The sequence below is a fragment of the Hippocampus bargibanti genome, linkage group LG04, assembly GCF_051943395.1.
Source record: "Hippocampus bargibanti isolate YZ-2025 linkage group LG04, ASM5194339v1, whole genome shotgun sequence".
Lineage (NCBI taxonomy): Eukaryota > Metazoa > Chordata > Actinopteri > Syngnathiformes > Syngnathidae > Hippocampus > Hippocampus bargibanti.
In genome coordinates this window covers 28,919,053-28,941,810 of record NC_142737.1, presented here as the reverse complement: position 1 = coordinate 28,941,810, position 22,758 = coordinate 28,919,053, and the positions used below count along the sequence as shown (strand labels likewise).

Below are 22,758 nucleotides of genomic sequence, written 5' to 3'. Positions count from 1 at the left end.
CCGCCCGTTTGCCATTATTTAAAAGAAAATTGATTACAGGTCTGATTTGTGGGTAACTTTCTGGGTCTGATCTGTCTTTCCCCGGTTCCACTGTAGATTAAATTAAATTAAATTAAATTAAATTAAATTAAATTAAATTAAATTAAATTAAATTAAATTAAATTAAATTAAATTAAATTGCATTGCATTGCATTGCATTGCATTAGTTTGGTTTGGATTAGATTAGATTAGATTAGATTAGATTAGATTAGATTAGATTAGATTAGATTAGATTAGATTAGATTAGATTAGATTACGGGTTGGCGTACAGGACACACGGAAGCCTTGTGGCCACGTTGCTGACAATTAAAACAAATAAAGTCACCTTTTGGTTGAAACTTTCCAGACTGTCTCCGAGCCCACATTTTCCTCATCCAAGACAAGCTACAGTTCCCATGGTTTCTGAACCGAGAATTCCAGAACTGAGAGAGGGTGAGGATGCAGAAAGTTTTTTCGTCAGGTTTGAAAGAATAGCTAAAACCTGGGGGTGGAATTATAAAGAGTGGGCTGCACGAGTAGTGACCTTGCTGACTGGAAAGTCACTTGAGGCATATATGCTGGCATGGATGAAGAGCAGGCTGAGTCCTACGAAGCCATTAAAGCAGCAGTATTAATCAAATACAGTAAAGTCTCGTTATATCGATATCGGATATATCGATAGTCCCGGTTATATCGATATTTTTTCGGACTCCCTTGAATATCGATATAACGAGACTTTACTGTACAACGTTACTGAAGAAACCTATCGACAGAGGTTTCGCAGTACGATTGTTCCAACAGGAGAGACTGTCACAGAAAGTTATAATCGACTGAAAGGACTTTACAGGAGGTGGATGCGCCCTGATCACCGCAGCAAGGATCAGATTGGAGAAGTCGTCATTCTGGAGCAGTATCTGAGAGTTCTTCAACCTGAGGTCCACATCTGGGTAAAGGAGCACAAGCCTAAGACTGGAGAAGAAGCAGCGGAGTTGGCTGAGCGCTACGTAGCAGCACACTGGGAGTCGTACAGGAAAAAGGGACCATCTGCAAAGCTGAAATACGAGAGCCCTCAAACCATTCAACATGCAGACTTGGGTAAAGCTGACAATGGGGCTCGGAGACAGTCTGGAAAGTTTCAACCAAAAGGTGACTTTATTTGTTTTAATTGTCAGCAACGTGGCCACAAGGCTTCCGTGTGTCCTGTATGCCAACCCAGAGCCGTAGAATTTTGTTCAGTTCCTAAAGCTGGGCAGGAAAGCTGTCCAAATGGAAATTATTGCAAACATAGACATACAACATCTGTTACAGTAAATGGGAAAGTGGTAAAAGCACTGGCTGACACAGGCAGCAATCAAACATTAGTCAGAGGGAGTTTAGTCAGTAATGACATGCTCAATTATGATCAAGTTGTAAATATTACTTGTGTTCATGGTGACAGTCATGATTATCCCACCGCTGCCACCAATTGTCGTGCGGCGAGACAGCAAGCAGGTGGAAAGTTGATAAAAGTTCACTCAGGCAGATGCAGAATCAGAATCAGAATCAGAATACCTTTATTTGTCCCGCAATGGGGAAATTTGCAGTCCACAGCAGCAATTGAAGAGGGATGGGGTTGGGGTGGGAGTGAAAGGATAGAAAACAAGATATTCTAAGCATAACAAAATAAAAATGTCAACTGTATACTGTGCAAATGTAGATGTGCAAAAACCGTTCTATAAACAAGACTGTACATAGTGCAGAATCAAGAAATGCATTTAGATATATTGCAACAACCCATATTTACAAGTGTCCAGTTTTTTTTTTTTTTGTTTTTTTTTCACATGTGATCATTGGGAATTGTGAAGCCTGACAGCAGTCGGTAGGAACGAGCGGCGGTACCTCTCCTTCTTGCAGCGCGGGTGTAATAGTCTCTGGCTAAAGGAGCTACCCAGAGTTGTCAGGATGGGCAGGAGGGGGTGGGAGGGGCTGTCCGTCATAGCTTTTAGTTTAGCTAGCGTCCGTCTGTTGCCCACCTCCTCTAGAGAGTCCAGCGAGCAGCCCACGACAGAACTGGCCCGCTTGACAAAGCGCTCCAGTCTTTTTCTGTCCCGGGTGGTGATGCTGCCTGACCAGCAGACAATGCCATAGTGGATGGCTGATGCCACCACAGAGTCATAGAAAGTCTTTAGGAGTGACCCCTGAACTCCAAAAGACCTCAGTTTCCTGAGGAGGAAGAGGCGACTCTGTCCCTTTTTGATTAGGGCATCCGTGTTTGTTGTCCAGTCCAGTTTATTGTTGAGAGTAACACCCAGGTACTTGTAGGAGGTCACCCTCTCAATGTCCGAACCCTGGATGTTCAATGGTGCAGGTGACGATTGTTTCCTGCAGAAATCCACCACCAGCTCCTTGGTTTTGCCGGTGTTGATCTGGAGGTGATTCTGCTGGCACCAGTCCACAAAGTCCTTTGTCAGTCCCCTGTACTCCCTATCGTCTCCCTCTGTAATGAGGCCGACAATAGCTGAGTCGTCAGAGAACTTCTGAAGGTGGCAGGTTGGGGTGTTGTAGTTGAAGTCCGAGGTGTAGAGGGTGAAGAGGAATGGAGCCAGGACTGTTCCCTGCGGCGCTCCGGTGCTGCAGAGAAGCCTGTCCGACTCACAGTTCTTTACCCTCACGTACTGTGGCCTGTTTGTGAGGTAGTCTGTAATCCAGGATGTGAGGTGATGGTCGACTCCGGCATGCTGCAGCTTTTCCCCCAGTAGACTTGGCTGGATGGTGTTGAAGGCACTGGAGAAATCGAAGAATGTGATCCTCACCGTGCTCCCAGCATTCTCCAGGTGCAGCAACGCCGTATGGAGGAGGTAGATGATGGCATCCTCCACACCGATGCTGGGCTGGTAGGCAAACTGCAGCGGGTCCAGCGATGAGCTTGCCAGCGGTCGCAGGTGGGCGAGGACGAGTCTCTCCAGCGTCTTCATCAGGTGAGACGTCAGCGCCACCGCTCTGTAGCTGATGAGCTCTTTGGGGTTGGCAATCTTGGGCACTGGGACCAGGCATGACGTTTTCCACAGCTGTGGAACTCTGCCCAGCTTCAGGCTCAGGTTGAACAAGTGCTGGACAATGTCACACAGCTGGTCGGAGCAGGTCTTGAGGAGTCGGGAACTGATGTCATCCGGACCTGCTGCCTTCCTCACCTGCATCCTCCTCAGTTGGTTCCTCACCTGCGCAGTTGTGACAGACAGGCAGGAACCAGGAGGCAGAGTGGCGGCTGAGGGTGTGGCAACGGTTGGGAGGGCAGATGTTGGTTGTGGAAGGTATTGCAGGAAGGGTATTTTGTGTTTTATGGATTTTGGATGGGAGAAAGGTGCACATTTCTCCCCATCCAAAACAGTAGAGTTGGGCGACCACTAATTGACTCTGAGAAGGTGATTGCAACCACCTGGGAATGGCCAATTGCCGCTGGGACCTGATTGGCCAGAAGCTCAGGTGAAGCACCTTTAAAACCAGACTGAGCCAGTCACTTCGAGGAGGAAGAAGAGGGACAAAGGACAACCTGGAGAGCAGTGTTACCTGTGGTCTGCTGAAAACTGATATCAACCACAACTTCAAATAAAGAGAACTCACAATACCCTTCCTGCATCTGGCTGCAACTTTTATCATCTTTCCACCTGCTTGCTGTCTCGCCGCACGACATATTGGTGGCAGTGGTGGGATCGTTTCACCCTGCATGAAGAAGGTGGGATCGTTAGGCCTTGCTGAAGTGGGGAAGGATGAGAGGAAGCAGAGAGGAAGAAGGTGGGACGAGTAAGAAGTTGTGTAGCACGGGCCAACCAAACTGGACTGAAGAGTGCTGAAGGGGATCAAGGAAACCAGAAGCTTGAGTTGCCCCAAGAAGATGCCGTTCTTCTTTTCCATGAGGCGTCTGACAGTTGCCAAGCCAAGGATGGAACTGAGCAGAGTGAGATAGAACCAGCGGTGAAGCATAAGACTCAGACAAGAGGTGATGTTGATTGAACAGATCAAGAGATCAGATGCACCACAACAAGCAAGAATGGACATTTGACAGTCTATCTCGTCAACATTATCCTCCTCTAAAACCACAGCCCCAAAACGCTGACTCCCGAACATCCAGGCCAACACACCTTCCTCCCGCACAAGAAACTCCCAAGTTGGGTTACCTAACATGCCCAACCTCCACAGTTTCATCATCCAAGACAAGCTGCAATTCCTATGGTTTCTGAACCTATAATTCCAGAAAGAAACGGAAGATGTAGAACGTCAGAAGTTGGAAGAGAATCTCCAGCAAGAATAACAGCAACAATTTATCAGGGAGAGATGGGCAACCTGGACAGAAGGTGTTAATGTTACCTACGGGACCAAGTAAGCTACTGGCAAAGTGGCAGGGCCCATACGCTGTGACTAGGAGAATAGGACCTGTCACATATGACATTCTCTGCCATGACAACAAATGTTATTGCTGATTATTTGACAAGAATATCTGAACTCTGAGGAGAGGGTGTGAATGATGTCATGATGCCAAAAGAAATGTTAAATAATTTTGTGTTTTCTGGATTTTGGATGGGAGAAAGGTGCACATTTCTCCCCAGAGTTGTCAGGATGGGCAGGAGGGGGTGGGAGGGGCTGTCCATCATCGCTTTTAGTTTAGCTAGCGTCCATCTGTTCCCCACCTCCTCCAAATAGTCCAGGCAGCAGCCCAGGACAGAACTGGCCCTCTGAACCAGGCGCTCAAGTCTTTTTCTGTCCCAGGCAATGATAATGCCTGACCAGCCGACAATTCCATAGTGGGTGGCGTAAGCGACCACTGAATCGTAGAAGGTCTTTAGGAGTGACCCCGGAACTCCAAAAGACCTCAGTTTCCTGAGTAGAAAGTCTCTGTCTCTTTTTGATTAGGGCATCCGTATTTGTACTCCAGTTCAGTTTATTATTGAGAATAACACCCAGGTACTTGTCGGAGATCACCCCTTTTATGTCCGTACCCTGGTTGTTTTAAGGTGCAGGTCAGGATTGTTTCCTGCAGGTATCCACAACCAGCTCCTTGGTTTTTCTGGTGCTGGTTTTGATGGCACCAGTCCACGAAATCCTCGGTCAGTCCCCTGTACTCCTGATCATCTCCATCTGTAATGAGGCCGACAATAGCAGAGTCATGAGAGAACTTCCGAAGGTGGAAGGTTGGAGTATAGTTGAAAAAAAACTAAAGTAAAAAAAACTAATACATGGTAATGTATTGTGATCTGATCTGATCTAATCTAATCTAATCTAATCTAATTGTCGTGTGGCGAGACAGCAAGCAGGTGGAAAGATGATAAAAGTTGCAGACAGATGCAGGAAGGGTATTGTGAGTTCTCTTTATTTGAAGTTGTGGTTGATATCAGTTTTCAGCAGACCACAGGTAACACTGCTCTCCACCCTGACAGCACTGGGTAGCTCGAATGGCCAATTGCCGCTGGGACCTGATTGGCCAGAAGCTCAGGTGAAGCACCTTTTAAAACCAGACTGAGCCAGTCACTTCGAGGAGGAAGAAGAGGGACAAAGGACAACCTGGAGAGCAGTGTTACCTGTGGTCTGCTGAAAACTGATATCAACCACAACTTCAAATAAAGAGAACTCACAATACCCTTCCTGCATCTGTCTGCAACTTTTATCATCTTTCCACCTGCTTGCTGTCTCGCCACACGACAATTAGATTAGATTAGATTAGATTAGATTAGATTAGATTAGATTAGATTAGATTAGATTAGATCAGATCAGATCACAATACATTACCATGTATTAGTTTTTTTTACTTTAGTTTTTTTTCAACTATACTCCAACCTTCCACCTTCGGAAGTTCTCTCATGACTCTGCTATTGTCGGCCTCATTACAGATGGAGATGATCAGGAGTACAGGGGACTGACCGAGGATTTCGTGGACTGGTGCCATCAAAACCCTTAAGCCAGAGACTGTTACACCCGTGCTGCAAGAAGGGGAGGTACCGCCGCTCGTTCCTAAGGACTGCTATCAGGCTTCTTAATAAACACGTGTGAAAAACCTGGACTCATGCATTGTAAATAGCACAGCCACCTTATGTCGACTCAATACAATGTGTATTTTTATACGTGCACATTTTTGTGCAAGTATAAAACCGGGACCCTGAAGGTCAACAGTGCCAATTGTGGTCGTTGTTAACGACTGATCCGATATGAGATTGAGATGTTTGATTCACATACTCTTTGTTTTTTTTGCAAAACATTAACATCAGATGCGCTTCCTGACACAACCCTCTGTATTTATCCGGGCTTGGGACGCGCACAATAAGACACTGGCTTGTGTCCCCTTGTGGCTACATTTTATTTGTACATAAAATAAACAAACATGTAAACTTCATGTAACAAAGAGGGTAGAGAAAGTGCTTAAGAATGTGTCTTTGTGTTGTCCTATTATTTGTTATTTAGTTTTTTGGTTTTTTTTGTTCTTTTGACTTCAAGACAGCGCCGTGAGTGGCTGCCTTTCCAGCAGCTCGAGTATTTTGTTTTTCTACTTTTATTCTTTTCATCTTCCTTTCATTACTTTGCTGCTGTGAAATGTAAATGTCTCCACTGCGAAACTCTTCTTCTTTTCCTTTCGGCTTTTCCCTTCAAGGGGTCGCCACAGCGAATCAGTGACCTCCATCTTCAGAGGTATGATACGCATGTTTGTTTTGGCCCAGCTTTTACGTCGGATGCCCTTCCTGACACAACCCTCTGTACTTATCCGGGCTCGGGAGCGGCACAAGAAGACTTATGTCCCTTTCAGTAATAGCCTCCCAAACACAAAATGGTCATCAGCACAGCCTAATAAAGGCAAATCCGATCCAAATTTTTGCATATAACTATTGTCATTATCACCAACGTTCGTCATAGGTTCATTTTCTTCATCAAAATAATCCATAGCTGTTTGTCAGTTTTCATGTTTCTCTGATGGTGGCAATGTTGCACTATCCAAATTTTCTTCTGATTTCGAATCATTCCCATTATCCACTGAATTCGAATCATTAACAGCAGTTTTCTGCAACAAATATACCGTCCACAGACGTATTTATTTGGTTCTAAAACATGAGAATATGTTTGTTTGCTGCCTGTTTTTAATGTCTTTTTTAGTTTTACTGCTGATCTCACACTTCATATTGCAACTATCCGCCATGTTCGATGTGAATACTGCAATGCACCATGGGTAAATGATTATTTGATTATCTCTTTTGGCAATAATAGATCGGACTTTGTAATTGAAGAGTAATCACTTGTTTGAATAACAAAATGAAGCAGGAACCAAAATAGAAACAAAATGATTATTTAATCTTTGGTATAGTGTAAAAACATGTTACTCCTTTGAGGGAGAGAGGCAAGAGAGAGATCGCCCCTCCCTTATCTGAGATACTTATACAGTGGGAATGCCATCATTTCAAAAGAGCCTATCAGCCTACTAGAGCCTACTAGAGCCTACTAGACACAAAAGTGGGAGTTCACAATCAGACTAAACTAGAGATATTTAAAGTAACAACTCAGACTAAACTAAAGAAATACAAAAGAGTAGAAATTTAAAGTAACATCAAATGTTTAAGGATGTGTACATAAAATCATTCTATCTATAGCAGTTTCCTGAGGATGACGGAAAAGCCCGAGATATTCTCTATCACGACTTTGGAATACAATGCAAGGTGATTATGGCTATATCGGTAAGGTAAGATGGCAGACGACGAAAGTTAAACCCTCTAAAGAAAAACGAACTGTTTTAAATTGCTGTTTAACTACGTTTGTTTGCATCCCTGTAATATGATTGTCTCCAGTACCCCTTCGACCTTTGTGAGGTTAAACCAGAGGTGGGCATATTACGGCCTGCGGGTCGGTTGGTCATTTTAATCCATCCCGCCAAGGGTTAGTAAACAACGGAGGTTCGTTATTAATACATCGATTTATTTCACTTGGACTCCATTCATTTCAGTTGGACTTGTAATGAAATCATTTTAACACTGGATGGCACAGTTAGTTGAAGTTGCAGAGGAGCTTCGATGAGAAGGTTTCTTCAGCCGTCATCTGTACAAATTTGAAGGTTTCGGACGTTTCGCCTCCTATCCAAGAGGCTTCGTCAGCGAACTAAAGTCTGACTGATCGTATCGGCCCTATTTATATATCCCTAATGTCCAGCCATAGCGGCGCCGGACACAGCTATGATAGGTCCCTACTCTCAGGTTGGGGGGAGCAGAGGACCACTCCCTGTGGCCCCACTGATTGTTCCTACATTCCTGACTAACGACTGGCCCATTTCCCCCACTCCCACCGGTATCACCTCATCAGCATTACGAATGTTGCCTAATCTGTTTTGCCTAAGCAGGCTATTGTATGAACGATCCAAATGTAACCTCACCCCACCAGACCGGTTTAATGAAGGATTTTGTTGTTTTATAAGAATCGCTTGTTTTACCCCCCTTTCAAACCATCTATGTTCTTTCGCTAAGATTTTAACCTCATTGTCGTCAAATGAGTGGTTGCTAGCTTTTAGGTGCAAATGTACTGCCGATTGAGGCCCACTTGTATTATCCCTGCGATGTTGATAAAGTCTTTTTTTTGTTAGTCAGAACAATAGGAACTATCCGTGGGGCTGCAGGGAGTAGTACTCTGCTCCCCCCAACCTGAGAGCTGGGACCTATCATAGCAGAGTCCGGCACCGCCATGTCTGGACAGTAGGGATTTATATATAGGGCCTAAACATTACTTTGATTTTCATTTGGTAGCCTATCTTTTGGATGCACTAATTTTTGCCTTAACGTGTTTATCGGTTTGAAATAAGTAGGAATTTTGTGTTGCCAAAGGACTCTTTGTAATTTTTCAGAAACTCCTGCAATGTACGGTACTGCTACTCCTCTCCTTTTTGTATCTTGAGAATTATTGGTTTCATTCCCTATTCTTGCTTTCTGACATTTGTTGAATGACCACAGAGGGTACCCACAGTTAGTGAGTGCTCGCCTGATATGTTTTGACTCCTTTGCTCTACCTTCAATGCTAGTACAGATGACGGCTGAAGAAACCTTCTCATCGATGGACCACTCCTGTACGACTGAGAGCCTACACAGACGTATTGCTGCCAACTTTGGGAGAGACATCCTTCTGCTGGTACGTAACTTAGAAAAGGCCACCTTTAAATTAGCTGACTTAAAGAACCACCTCAGATTCAATCTTAGATGTAGACAGAGCCGGTTAATTCCTAAATGCTTGAAGCAAGCAGCCCTGGAACCTGGATACTTAGCCGATAAAATGCAACAAAATTATACTAGGAAAATACTAAATTTGCGAATTAGGAGACTTAACATAGAGATAAAAAACAAACAGTCAGAAATAGAAAGTTATTATCAGCGATTACAAACTAAACTTACCCACAAGTCAAAGTCAAAGTCAGCTTTATTGTCAAATATGCTAATATGCATGACATACAGCACATATGCATGACATACAGCACAGATTAAATTAATGTCCTCTCGGACCCTGCGTGCAAGACATGCAAGGCACTTATAACGTGGCTAAAAAAGACATACAATTGACAACAGACAATACATGTAATTTCTGTATGTAAAGTGAGGTAGTGTCGTATGGAAAGTGAGGCAGTGACGTATGTAAAGTGAGGTAGTGACATATGTAAAGTGAGGAAGTGACGTATATAAAGTGACGTAATGTAGTAATGCAAAAACGAACAACAAGAAAGGGTTGAAGTGAGGTCTTGCAGAAAAAAAATGAGAAAGAAGAAAAAAATAGAGTTCAGGGTGATCGTGCAGCATGTAGCGTGTACTCAGAGTTCGGTGAGTGTGGCAGTGGCAAGGGGCAGGCTGGGCAGGGCTGGGAGGGAGTTGAGTCTCCGGACTGCCTGGTGGCAGAAACTGTCCTTGAGCCTACAGGTCTTGGCTCGGAGACTCCGCAGTCTCCGACCCGATGGCAGCAGGCTGAAGAGGCTGTGGGAGGGGTGGGTGGGATCGCCAGCGATCCGGATGGCTCTGCGGGTGAGGCGGGTGTTGTAGATGTCCTGAAGGGGGGGAGAGAGACACCGATGATCTTCTCAGCTGTCCTCACGATGCGCTGCAGAGTCTTACGGCAGGACACGGTGCAGGCGCCGTACCACACGGTGATACAGCTGGTCAGGATGCTCTCTATGGTACCGCGGTAGAAGGAGGTCGTGATGGGGGTCGGGGCTCCAACTCTTTTGAGCTTGCGGAGGAAGTACAGGCGCTGGTGGGATCTCTTGGCCATTGATGCCGTGTTGTGGCTCCAGGACAGGTCTTCGGATATGTGCACTCCCAGGAACTTGGTGCTGCTCACTCTCTCCACTGCAGCACCGTCGATGGTTAGTGGAGCATGCTGGGGGCGCACTCTCCTGAAGTCCACAACAATCTCCTTCGTCTTCTCCACATTCAGACGAAGATTGTTGTCCTTGCACCACGTGGCCAGGCGGCTGACCTCGTCCCTGTAGGCTGTCTCCTCGTCGTTGTTGATGAGGCCCACCACAGTTGTGTCATCCGCAAACTTTATGAAGAGGTTGGAGCTGGGTGATGATGGTGAGGAGTCGTGCGTGAGCAGAGTGAAGAGGAGGGGGCTCAGCACACACCCCTGGGGGGCCCCTGTGTTCAGCGTGATGGTGCTGGAAGTGTTGTCGCCAACTCTGACTGCCTGTGGTCTCCCTGTCAGGAAGTCCAGCAGCCAGTTGCACAGGGAGGTGCTGATCCCCAGTTTGCTCAGTTTATCGGTGAGTTGTTGGGGGATGATTGTGTTGAATGCTGAGCTGAAGTCGATGAACAGCATTCTGACGTAGGAGTCTCTGGTCTCCAGGTGGGTGAGCGCTGTGTGGAGAGCAGTGGAGATGGCATCATCGGTCGAGCGGTTGGGCCGATATGCAAATTGGAAGGGGTCATGGTTGGGGGGGAGGGCAGCCTTGATGTGGTTCATAACTAGCCGCTCGAAGCACTTCATGAGGATGGGAGTGAGTGCGACCGGGCGGTAGTCATTGTGGCAGGTGGGGGACGACTTCTTCGGGACCGGGATAATGGTGGTGGCTTTGAGGCACGTGGGCACAACAGCCTGGCTCAGAGAGGTGTTGAAGATGTCCGTGAAGACATCTGTGAGCTCCACAGCGCAGTCTCTCAGAACACGGCCAGGAATGCCGTCGGGACCCGTCGGGATATATAAAAATCTATCAGGAAGTGTGTGAATTTACGAAATCCGGTTATATGAGGCACCACAGCAAAACCAAAGAGAGACAAAAGGGTAAATTTCAAAAATTACTTTTACTGAAACAATCCCAGCTACTGGTAAACACGCGGAAAATTAGGAGTGAACAGATTTCAAGGGAGAATTGGATCAAAAATTTGTCAGACAGAGATCTCTCAGAGACAGAAAAGGCGGTACTAACCAAAGGTTTACATTTCTCAGTGACTCCTAAAACAATACCTACAATAGACTACATCACAGCTACTGAATTGGCTATTAAAAATAACAAACTTTCGTATGCAGAGGCAGATGATCTACGCATTAAAATATCAGCCCTTCTCAGTAATGCCAAACTACCTCCGTCCAACATAACATTAGAAGAGAGAAAGGCGTTAACTACTCTACAAAAAGACAAAAATATTACTATTTTGCCAGCAGACAAGGGCAGATGCACAGTGCTTCTCAACACATTGGATTATGAAGACAAAATAAATAGGTTAATCAGTGATTCTAACACTTATGAGCAACTAAAAAGGGACCCTTCCAATAGATACAAGAAAGAAATGATAGACTGTCTCCAAAAGTTAGAGAAAGGAAAACATATAGACAAACAGATGTATTTTAGATTATACCCGGGAGAGGCCACGCCATGTATCTCTGGCCTGCCAAAAATACATAAAGAAGGGTTCCCCCTCAGACCCATTGTTTGTAGCATTGACTCCTCTACATACAATGTAGCCAAATATTTAAAAACTATCTTAGCTCCGTTGGTTGGTAACACAGAATATCACGTAGAGAACACCAAAGGGTTTGTAGAGAGGATCAAAGCCCTCATATTGGAACCTGAGGAAACTTTGGCATCATACGATGTGACTTCTCTGTTTACATCTGTCCCAACCCCAGCAGCAGTCTCAGTGGTGAAGACGAGACTGCTGGCGGACGTTTCTCTGCATGAAAGAACCAAACTTAAAGCGGATCACATCTGCCAATTATTGGAAATCTGCCTTAATACTACGTATTTTCAATTTCGGGAGAAATTTTATAAACAAATTCATGGTTGTGCTATGGGCTCACCAGTTTCACCCATAGTGGCTAATCTGTACATGGAAGAGATGGGGAAACAGGCCCTCACATCCTTCCCGGGGACAAAACCTAGACACTGGTTTAGATATGTGGACGATACTTTTGTCATAATTAAAAAACAAGAAATTCAATCCTTCACAGATCACCTCAACTCTGTAGACATCAACATTAAATTTACTCGTGAGGACATTAAAGACAACCAACTAGCCCTCTTGGATTGTAAAGTAATTATAAAAGAGGACAGAGCGCTAAAAACAGAAGTCTTTAGGAAGGCTACGCACACTGACCAATACTTACTTTTTGACTCTAACCACCCTTACCCACACAAATTAGGAGTTATCAGAACCCTCCAGCATAGGGCTAAACTAATACCATCTAACTTTGAAGGTAGAGCAAAGGAATCAAAAATATCACTAACTGTGGGTACCCTCAGTGGTCATTCAACAAATGTCAGAAAGAAAGAATAGGGAATGAAACCAATAATTCTCAAGATACAAAAAGGAGAGGAGTAGCACTACCTTACATTGCAGGAGTTTCTGAAAAATTACAAAGAGTCTTTTGGCAACACAAAATTCCTACTTATTTCAAACCGATAAACACGTTAAGGCAAAAATTAGTGCATCCAAAAGATAGGCTACCAAATGAAAATCAAAGTAATGTAGTTTATTCCATATATTGTAAGAATGAAAATTGTAAAGAACAGTACATTGGGGAGACTAAACAAATTCTCAAAAAAAGACTTTATCAACATCGCAGGGATAATACAAGTGGGCCTCAATCGGCAGTACATTTGCACCTAAAAGCTAGCAACCACTCATTTGACGACAATGAGGTTAAAATCTTAGCGAAAGAACATAGATGGTTTGAAAGGGGGGTAAAACAAGCGATTCTTATAAAACAACAAAATCCTTCATTAAACCGGTCTGGTGGGGTGAGGTTCAATTTGGATCGTTCATACAATAGTCTGCTTAGGCAAAACAGGTTAGGCAACATTCGTAATGCTGATGAGGTGATACCGGTGGGAGTCGCTGACGAAGCCTCTTGGATAGGAGGCGAAACGTCCGAAACCTTCAAATTTGTACAGATGACGGCTGAAGAAACCTTCTCATCGATGGACCACTCCTGTACGACTGAGAGCTTACACAGACGTATTGCAGAGGACCTGCAACGATGGGGAGACCAGCGAGAGGAAGAGAGATAGAGGAAGAAATTTTATTTCACCGAAAAAACTCTTTACGACGGCAAAATTGTGTCATCCCTGTTATTTCTTATCATTGGATCCAAAATGGTGACATGCAAGTGACTTGTGGTTACAGTGTGTTTTACTGAAATTGTGAATGTTTTTAATTTAATTAATTTACATTTATGTCATGTTGATCGTGGCATTCAAATGAAGAACATTAATTACCGCGGAGGAGAAAGTGAGATGTATCTGAATAAACGAAGCGGGCAACATTCAGCACTCAGTTGTGACTCAAAGCATGTTTGCATATTTCCTGGAATTGTTTGACTGTTATCATGTTAAAAATCTTTGGCAAACTGGACCGCTAATAAGAGAGGAGGTGAGCACTATGGTGCTAACTATGAGCATTAAAAAAATTGACGTGTTCCGCGGCTGACTTCAAAAGTTTGTGCAAGTCATCAGCTGACCCGGCCCGCCTGTCGAATTTTAGAAATGAATGTGGCCCGTGAGCCAAAAAGTTTGCCAAAAAATGAAAAATGTATTCAGGGCTAGTTTATTGAATCTTCAGAATCACAATCAGTAAACCTTTATTCGTCCCACAAATGGGAAATTTGCAACAGGTTGGAATAATCTTTTGTTTGCGATGGTGATAAATTACGTACATTGGACGAAGCTGCAGATGTGATATTGTATTGCAGTGGCACTGAACTTTCTTAATTAATCATCTCAAACTAAATAATCTGAAATGACAGTATTTAAAGAATCTAAAAGTCAACAAGCCAAAACAACAGTGATTCTAATGTTACAAAACGTCAGGTTGGCTCATGTCAGCATTGTTTTATTCAAAGCGAGGACAAATTCTCTCTAAAGACAGCTCACCCAAAACCAGCCCAATCCCATCTCCCGCTGTCACTTTTTCTTTGTGTCATGCCAAAAGTGTATATCATTTATATGGCTTCTTTTAAATGTGGTTACTGTGGCGACGACGTGACCCCTGTTGTTGTCGACAGGGCGCTGAGCAGCTATGCTGATTGATGATTCAGAAGTAGCTATAAAGTCTATCTGCTACTGCCAGATTAGAAGAGGCAAACACAGGCCGTGATTGCTGACCAGCCAAGAATGTTAATTTACAAGGCAGCATTCCGCCATTTTCTAACCTCAGATTTGCAAGCCTACTGTATGTTGCGTGAAGGTCCAAAAAAAAATATTTTGTTAGATGTGCTGTTGTACTGGAATTGGGTGCTTCAATTGACATTGATTGGGAATCACTCAACAAGGTGATAAACCATTTACATCTGTAATACAATGCCTACATCTTAAATCAAAATAGGCATCATACGAAAAATTCATTGGTTAGTGTGAGTGGAATCAAAGAAGTTCTGTTGGGATGTTTTCAGCGGTGCAGTAGAGGTTAAATTAAGTTGGAGGGAGTGGCTCTGCTTGGCCATTCTGGGAAAAGCCACCATCCTTGTTCCACATGTAGGTCACTGGTCTTTTGTGTGCAACGATGCAAGCTCACCAAGTGTTTGACGTTTCCATACCATCCTTACAATCGCCAGGTTGTCATGGAAATACACTCGTTTGCAGCGGCAGCAGAGTTACAGTGGAGGAAAGAGAGAGCAAAGGGAGGGAGGTCAATTAGTCTGCTTTCCTTTGTTTGATGCTTGATGCAGCTATGCCCATTGATTAAATGAGCTCTGACCAAAGTTGGTTGAATTCAGGCTAAAAGCACGACAGATTACTCAAATGACCGAGAAAAAACACACAGGGACAGGGGCCTTGTTAAAAACACTTGCATGTGGTAAAACACATGGGTTTAAAGTGTGAGATTGATGTGACTTTACTAAGTGTTGCGAACAGTCCCCCGATTCCTGTCAAAGGCAGAGGATCTACCGGACTTAAATTTGTTGAAAGAAGTGTAAAAACCTAAGGCAGGTGAAACTGCTCGGACTGTTGAAAACAGTCGCCAAGGGTGCATAAGTCGATGGTAAAAGACAATGTGTTTTTATTATGTCTGTACACATGATTCAGGGGTGCCTCTCCGTTGCTCTAATATTTTGCGTGGGTCATCTGACACAGACTGGCATCAGTTTACTTTGCTGGCGCCACCAGACATTTCGAAGTAACAGACAACAAAGAAAAGTGAGTTTTGTCTCCAAACAGCTCCCACATTGCCAGAGTTTATGAATATCTAGTTTCTCTGTTGTGTCATCTACCAGAGGCCAGGAACATTGAGGAATTCTGAGCAGTATTTTTTTTGCTGTTCACAGCACTGCACTTTTCTGAACTGCTATATCTGATGTTTTTTCAGTATCTGTTGCAGCCACTCATCGAGTTTGGCGGTCACTGCCCCGAATGCTCCGAGCACCACAGCCATGATTTTTTCACCTTCACCTTCCAGGCTCTCTCCTGCTCCTCTTCATTCCTTGGTGTTTCTCTAGTTTCTTGTGTTCCTTCTTTCTGATGTTTACATCAGACGCTACATCCTCTCCCTATGATCTATATCTACATGTATGATCAAGATATCTGATTGATTCCCTGTTGGGGTAATTCGCTATACGAACATCTTTAAACATCTTTTTGCATCGTTTTGTTTTTCTTGGACTTCCTGATACGTCATATCCTGTCTGTCTTTACATGATTTCACATCATGTTACATCACATCCTGGAACGTCACATCCTGTCCGTCTTATATAAATGCTCTCCTAGCGTGTCTATCTCTTTCTTTCCTTTCTGTCTCTCCTCAACCGACCTCACAATGTACCTGCTGTCTACAAGATTAAAATTATTATTCTGTTTAACAACTGCCTTCCTGCTGATTCCACCATCCCACTTCTAACACCCTGAAGAGCGATGAACCAGGAACGAACGACCACTTTTGCCAGACCTCTGCTTTGATAGGTCCCTGCTCTAAGGTTGGGGGGAGCAGAAGACTATTCCCTTAGGCTACACTGATTACTTCTTTTGTCCTGGCTGATTAAGGTCTATGACTGACCCTAATTACCCGATTCACTCTGGTATCAATACATCAGCATTACAGCATGACCATGTGGTAATGATCTAAGGAGTCTGTTGTGAGCATTATCCAAATTAAACCTCACAGCACCTCTTAGCGAAAGAACATAGATGGTTTGAAAGGGGGGTAAAACAAGCGATTCTTATAAAACAACAAAATCCTTCATTAAACCGGTCTGGTGGGGTGAGGTTCAATTTGGATCGTTCATACAATAGTCTGCTTAGGCAAAACAGGTTAGGCAACATTCGTAATGCTGATGAGGTGATACCGGTGGGAGTCGCTGACGAAGCCTCTTGGATAGGAGGCGAAACGTCCGAAACCTTCAAATTTGTACAGATGACGGCTGAAGAAACCTTCTCATCGATGGACCACTCCTGTACGACTGAGAGCTTACACAGACGTATTGCAGAGGACCTGCAACGATGGGGAGACCAGCGAGAGGAAGAGAGATAGAGGAAGAAATTTTATTTCACCGAAAAAACTCTTTACGACGGCAAAATTGTGTCATCCCTGTTATTTCTTATCATTGGATCCAAAATGGTGACATGCAAGTGACTTGTGGTTACAGTGTGTTTTACTGAAATTGTGAATGTTTTTAATTTAATTAATTTACATTTATGTCATGTTGATCGTGGCATTCAAATGAAGAACATTAATTACCGCAGAGGAGAAAGTGAGATGTATCTGAATAAACGAAGCGGGCAACATTCAGCACTCAGTTGTGACTCAAAGCATGTTTGCATATTTCCTGGAATTGTTTGACTGTTATCATGTTAAAAATCTTTGGCAAACTGGACCGCTAATAAGAGAGGAGGTGAGCTCTATGGTGCTAACTATGAGCATTAAAAAAATTGACGTGTTCCGCGGCTGGCTTCAAAAGTTTGTGCAAGTCATCAGCTGACCCGGCCCGCCTGTCGAATTTTAGAAATGAATGTGGCCCGTGAGCCAAAAAGTTTGCCAAAAAATGAAAAATGTATTCAGGGCTAGTTTGTTGAATCTTCAGAATCAGAATCAGTAAACCTTTATTCGTCCCACAAATGGGAAATTTGCAACAGGTTGGAATAATCTTTTGTTTGCGATGGTGATAAATTACGTACATTGGACGAAGCAGCAGATGTGATATTGTATTGCAGTGGCACTGAACTTTCTTAATTAATCATCTCAAACTAAATAATCTGAAATGACAGTATTTAAAGAATCTAAAAGTCAACAAGCCAAAACAACAGTGATTCTAATGTTACAAAGCGTCAGGTTGGCTCATGTCAGCATTGTTTTATTCAAAGCGAGGACGAATTCTCTCTAAAGACAGCTCACCCAAAACCAGCCCAATCCCATCTCCCGCTGTCACTTTTTCTTTGTGTCATGCCAAAAGTGTATATCATTTATATGGCTTCTTTTAAATGTGGTTACTGTGGCGACGACGTGACCCCTGTTGTTGTCGACAGGGCGCTGAGCAGCTATGCTGATTGATGATTCAGAAGTAGCTATAAAGTCTATCTGCTACTGCCAGATTAGAAGAGGCAAACACAGGCCGTGATTGCTGACCAGCCAAGAATGTTAATTTACAAGGCAGCATTCCGCCATTTTCTAACCTCAGATTTGCAAGCCTACTGTATGTTGCGTGAAGGTCCAAAAAAAAATATTTTGTTAGATGTGCTGTTGTACTGGAATTGGGTGCTTCAATTGACATTGATTGGGAATCACTCAACAAGGTGATAAACCATTTACATCTGTAATACAATGCCTACATCATAAATCAAAATAGGCATCATACGAAAAATTCATTGGTTAGTGTGAGTGGAATCAAAGAAGTTCTGTTGGGATGTTTTCAGCGGTGCAGTAGAGGTTAAATTAAGTTGGAGGGAGTGGCTCTGCTTGGCCATTCTGGGAAAAGCCACCATCCTTGTTCCACATGTAGGTCACTGGTCTTTTGTGTGCAACGATGCAAGCTCACCAAGTGTTTGACGTTTCCATACCATCCTTACAATCGCCAGGTTGTCATGGAAATACACTCGTTTGCAGCGGCAGCAGAGTTACAGTGGAGGAAAGAGAGAGCAAAGGGAGGGAGGTCAATTAGTCTGCTTTCCTTTGTTTGATGCTTGATGCAGCTATGCCCATTGATTAAATGAGCTCTGACCAAAGTTGGTTGAATTCAGGCTAAAAGCACGACAGATTACTCAAATGACCGAGAAAAAACACACAGGGACAGGGGCCTTGTTAAAAACACTTGCATGTGGTAAAACACATGGGTTTAAAGTGTGAGATTGATGTGACTTTACTAAGTGTTGCGAACAGTCCCCCGATTCCTGTCAAAGGCAGAGGATCTACCGGACTTAAATTTGTTGAAAGAAGTGTAAAAACCTAAGGCAGGTGAAACTGCTCGGACTGTTGAAAACAGTCGCCAAGGGTGCATAAGTCGATGGTAAAAGACAATGTGTTTTTATTATGTCTGTACACATGATTCAGGGGTGCCTGTCCGTTGCTCTAATATTTTGCGTGGGTCATCTGACACAGACTGGCATCAGTTTACTTTGCTGGCGCCACCAGACATTTCGAAGTAACAGACAACAAAGAAAAGTGAGTTTTGTCTCCAAACAGCTCCCACATTGCCAGAGTTTATGAATATCTAGTTTCTCTGTTGTGTCATCTACCAGAGGCCAGGAACATTGAGGAATTCTGAGCAGTATTTTTTTTGCTGTTCCCAGCACTGCACTTTTCTGAACTGCTATATCTGATGTTTTTTCCAGTATCTGTTGCAGCCACTCATCGAGTTTGGCGGTCACTGCCCCGAATGCTCCGAGCACCACAGCCATGATTTTTTCACCTTCACCTTCCAGGCTCTCTCCTGCTCCTCTTCATTCCTTGGTGTTTCTCTAGTTTCTTGTGTTCCTTCTTTCTGATGTTTACATCAGACGCTACATCCTCTCCCTATGATCTATATCTACATGTATGATCAAGATATCTGATTGATTCCCTGTTGGGGTAATTCGCTATACGAACATCTTTAAACATCTTTTTGCATCGTTTTGTTTTTCTTGGACTTCCTGATACGTCATATCCTGTCTGTCTTTACATGATTTCACATCATGTTACATCACATCCTGGAACGTCACATCCTGTCCGTCTTATATAAATGCTCTCCTAGCGTGTCTATCTCTTTCTTTCCTTTCTGTCTCTCCTCAACCGACCTCACAATGTACCTGCTGTCTACAAGATTAAAATTATTATTCTGTTTAACAACTGCCTTCCTGCTGATTCCACCATCCCACTTCTAACACCCTGAAGAGCGATGAACCAGGAACGAACGACCACTTTTGCCAGACCTCTGCTTTGATAGGTCCCTGCTCTAAGGTTGGGGGGAGCAGAAGACTATTCCCTTAGGCTACACTGATTACTTCTTTTGTCCTGGCTGATTAAGGTCTATGACTGACCCTAATTACCCGATTCACTCTGGTATCAATACATCAGCATTACAGCATGACCATGTGGTAATGATCTAAGGAGTCTGTTGTGAGCATTATCCAAATTAAACCTCACAGCACCATGGCGATTAAGTGAAGGGTTTTACTGTTTTATAAAAATGGCTTATTTTATTTAATGGGTTGAAAATGATCGTATTACCCCAACATTATTCCCCTTTCAAACCATCTATTTTCTTTCGCTAAGATTTCAACCTCACTGTCATCAAATGAGTGGTTGCTAGCTTTTAGGTGCATATGTAATGCAGATTGAGGCCCACTAATATTATCCCTGCAATGTTGATTATGTCTTTTTTGAGAGTTTGTTTAGTCTCCTCATTATATTGCTCTTTACAATCTTCATTTATACAATGTATCAAATAAACCACATTACTTTGTTTTTCATTTGGCAGCCTATCTTTTGGATGGACTAATTTTTGTCTTAAAGTTTTTATCGGTTTGAAATAAGTAGGAATCTTGTGTTGCCAAAGGACCCTTTGTAGTTTTTCCGAAACCCCTGCAATGTAACTCCTCTTCTTTTTGTTCTTCGGGATTTGGGAAAATACAAAAAGGAGAGGAGTAGCAGTATCTTACATTGCTAGTGGATACTAGATGGAATACTAATGGTTATCTTCATTTCAACCGGCCCATGCCACAGTTCATTTGACTTCTACTTCTTCTTTTCCTTCCAGCTTTTCCCTTCAAGGGGTCGCCACAGAATCAGAGTCCTCCATCTTCAGAGGTTTGATTCGCATGTTTGTTTTGGCCAAGCTTTTACGTGGGATTGCCCTTCCTGACACAACCCACTGTATTTATCCAGGCTTGGGACCGGCACAAGAAGACACTGGCTTGTGTACCCTTGTGGCTACATAGCAAGCAACTCCATGAACTTAATAAAGATTAAGATGCTCAGAAAAAGTTTCAGCAACTAAAAAATGGAAACAAACTCAGTTAATCTTCATCATAAATAACAAACATGTATGATAACAAACAACCCTTGAAAGTGCAACGAGCGGGGGCTTCGGCAAATTATTTTAAAGCGCATGCACAAAACTGAGAACAATGCGATGCTCGTTACCCGTTGCGCCCTTAGTATTTTCCCTGTCGCAGAAGAACAAAACAGTTAACGTTCAATTACCACTCACCGTAGGACACTTAAAACACAAAAAAATAAAATAATTACAACAGGGCAAGCAGTGCTCAGTGGGCCAGTGGTTAGCGCGTCGACCTCACAGCGGAGCTACTGGGTTGAAGTGAAAACAGTGTTTTCTTCGTATCATTTCACCAACGCTTTATCCGTTTGAAACTCCCAACACCAGAACATGACTGTATCATGAGATAAAAAATATTAACTTTGACAGTGTCACGAGAGTCACTCTGAAGTCCATCTATTTTTTGAATGGATTCATTATTTTTGTTATTTTGTCCTCAAACTTGGACAACTAGAAGTGATGAACAAGTTGACCCCAAGAAACACATGAATCAACAGAGGTGTTTTTTTTAAATTAATTCGTCAATGATGGAAAATGTTTGAACCAATATTGATATAGATGCTGATTGATATTTGGGAGGAAACCAAAGGACCCGGCAAAAACTTATGCGGCTACCACCACACATTGAGGCCGGAGCAGAATTTGAACTCATAACCTCTGCACTTGAAATCGGTGTGCTGACCACTCGACTACATGTATAATTGATAATAAAAAAATAATTACTGAAGGTAACTTGAAAATTTTTGTATTATCCAAAGTGTGTCTCAAATTGGTAGCTCATCTTATTACTCACGACCCGAGAAGCAGCTCACAGCTTCACAAAGGTTCATTTTACCAGATTGTTAATGGAAGAGTGAGTTAAACAAATACAACCAAAGCATCACTCAAAAGTTAAGAACTAACCTTCGACTGACCATGAAGGAGGAAACTAGGGTATTTTGATTAATTTGGAGTAATATAAAAGTATATCAATAAATAAGATCTATGTGGTAAAAATGTCCCCTCTCATGCTGCTCTTGATGAACTCTCTTTGCCAAATGCTTGACACTGCTTGCGTAAATCGGATTCTTTGGAGGAAAAAAAACACTGCATTTGCATGACAAAGCTGGATGGCTTCGGGGTCTTAGAGAAGGAGGGGTATGATCTGGACCCAGGGAGGGAAGAGCGAAGAGTTCGAATAGATGTACCTCCCGTCACACAGACCGGTGGGCTTTCTGAGTGTCTGCCAGTCTTGAGACCCCTGCTGGATATGTTGGACATACAGGCAGAGGTTCTTGATGACGAGTCCGGATGGATTTACCTTCAGCTGTCTTACAGATGTGGATTTTGTTTCCAGATTACTTAGGGAGTGACATTCAGGCGTCTTTGCTGAAAAACACAGGTTCAATTCGTATTTTTCCCAAGACCTTATTTTTCTTAAAACCCTGTTCTTCGGTGGTTTGCCTCCGTACCGTTGAAACTTTTCGAATAGCTGTTCTGATACACTTTTTTTTTTTTTTTTTTAAGTATCCTAATACACTTTATTTTTCTTTCAAGGTTTGTGAACCAGGACCAAGTTGGACAAGGATTTTGTTTTAACTGGGTTTAAGACTGATCTAGAGATGACTGGAGCCTTGCATGCTGCACTTATACTGTTTTCTGTGGTGGTAATGGGCTTTTTATTATACACCATGTTATATAAAAGATTAATCTAAAGACTATGTGTGTTTTATAGCTTTGGAAATAAACAACAATTCCAAGATTTTAATTATGAAAAGTGATGGCAAAAAATAAATGACAAGTAACATCAACTTCATTTTTTCTTGT

At 43.1% G+C, this 22,758-nt stretch overlaps 1 protein-coding gene and 1 pseudogene across 2 annotated transcripts in view; both read left to right on the top strand.

Moving 5' to 3' along the window:
• Nucleotides 1–601: 601 nt before the first annotated feature.
• LOC148899640 (uncharacterized) lies at nt 602–5,947 on the top strand (annotated as a pseudogene).
• Nucleotides 5,948–22,150: 16,203 nt separating this feature from the next.
• Nucleotides 22,151–22,758, top strand: part of adgrd2 (adhesion G protein-coupled receptor D2) — a 68,448-nt gene continuing 67,840 nt past the window's right edge. For both annotated transcript variants that reach the window (XM_088995030.1, XM_088995029.1), the window contains exons 1-2: nt 22,151–22,333; nt 22,489–22,598. In XM_088995030.1, coding sequence (XP_088851156.1) covers nt 22,554–22,598 — 45 coding nt within the window. In that variant the 5' untranslated portion in view covers nt 22,151–22,333; nt 22,489–22,553. The remainder of the gene's footprint in view (nt 22,334–22,488; nt 22,599–22,758) is intronic.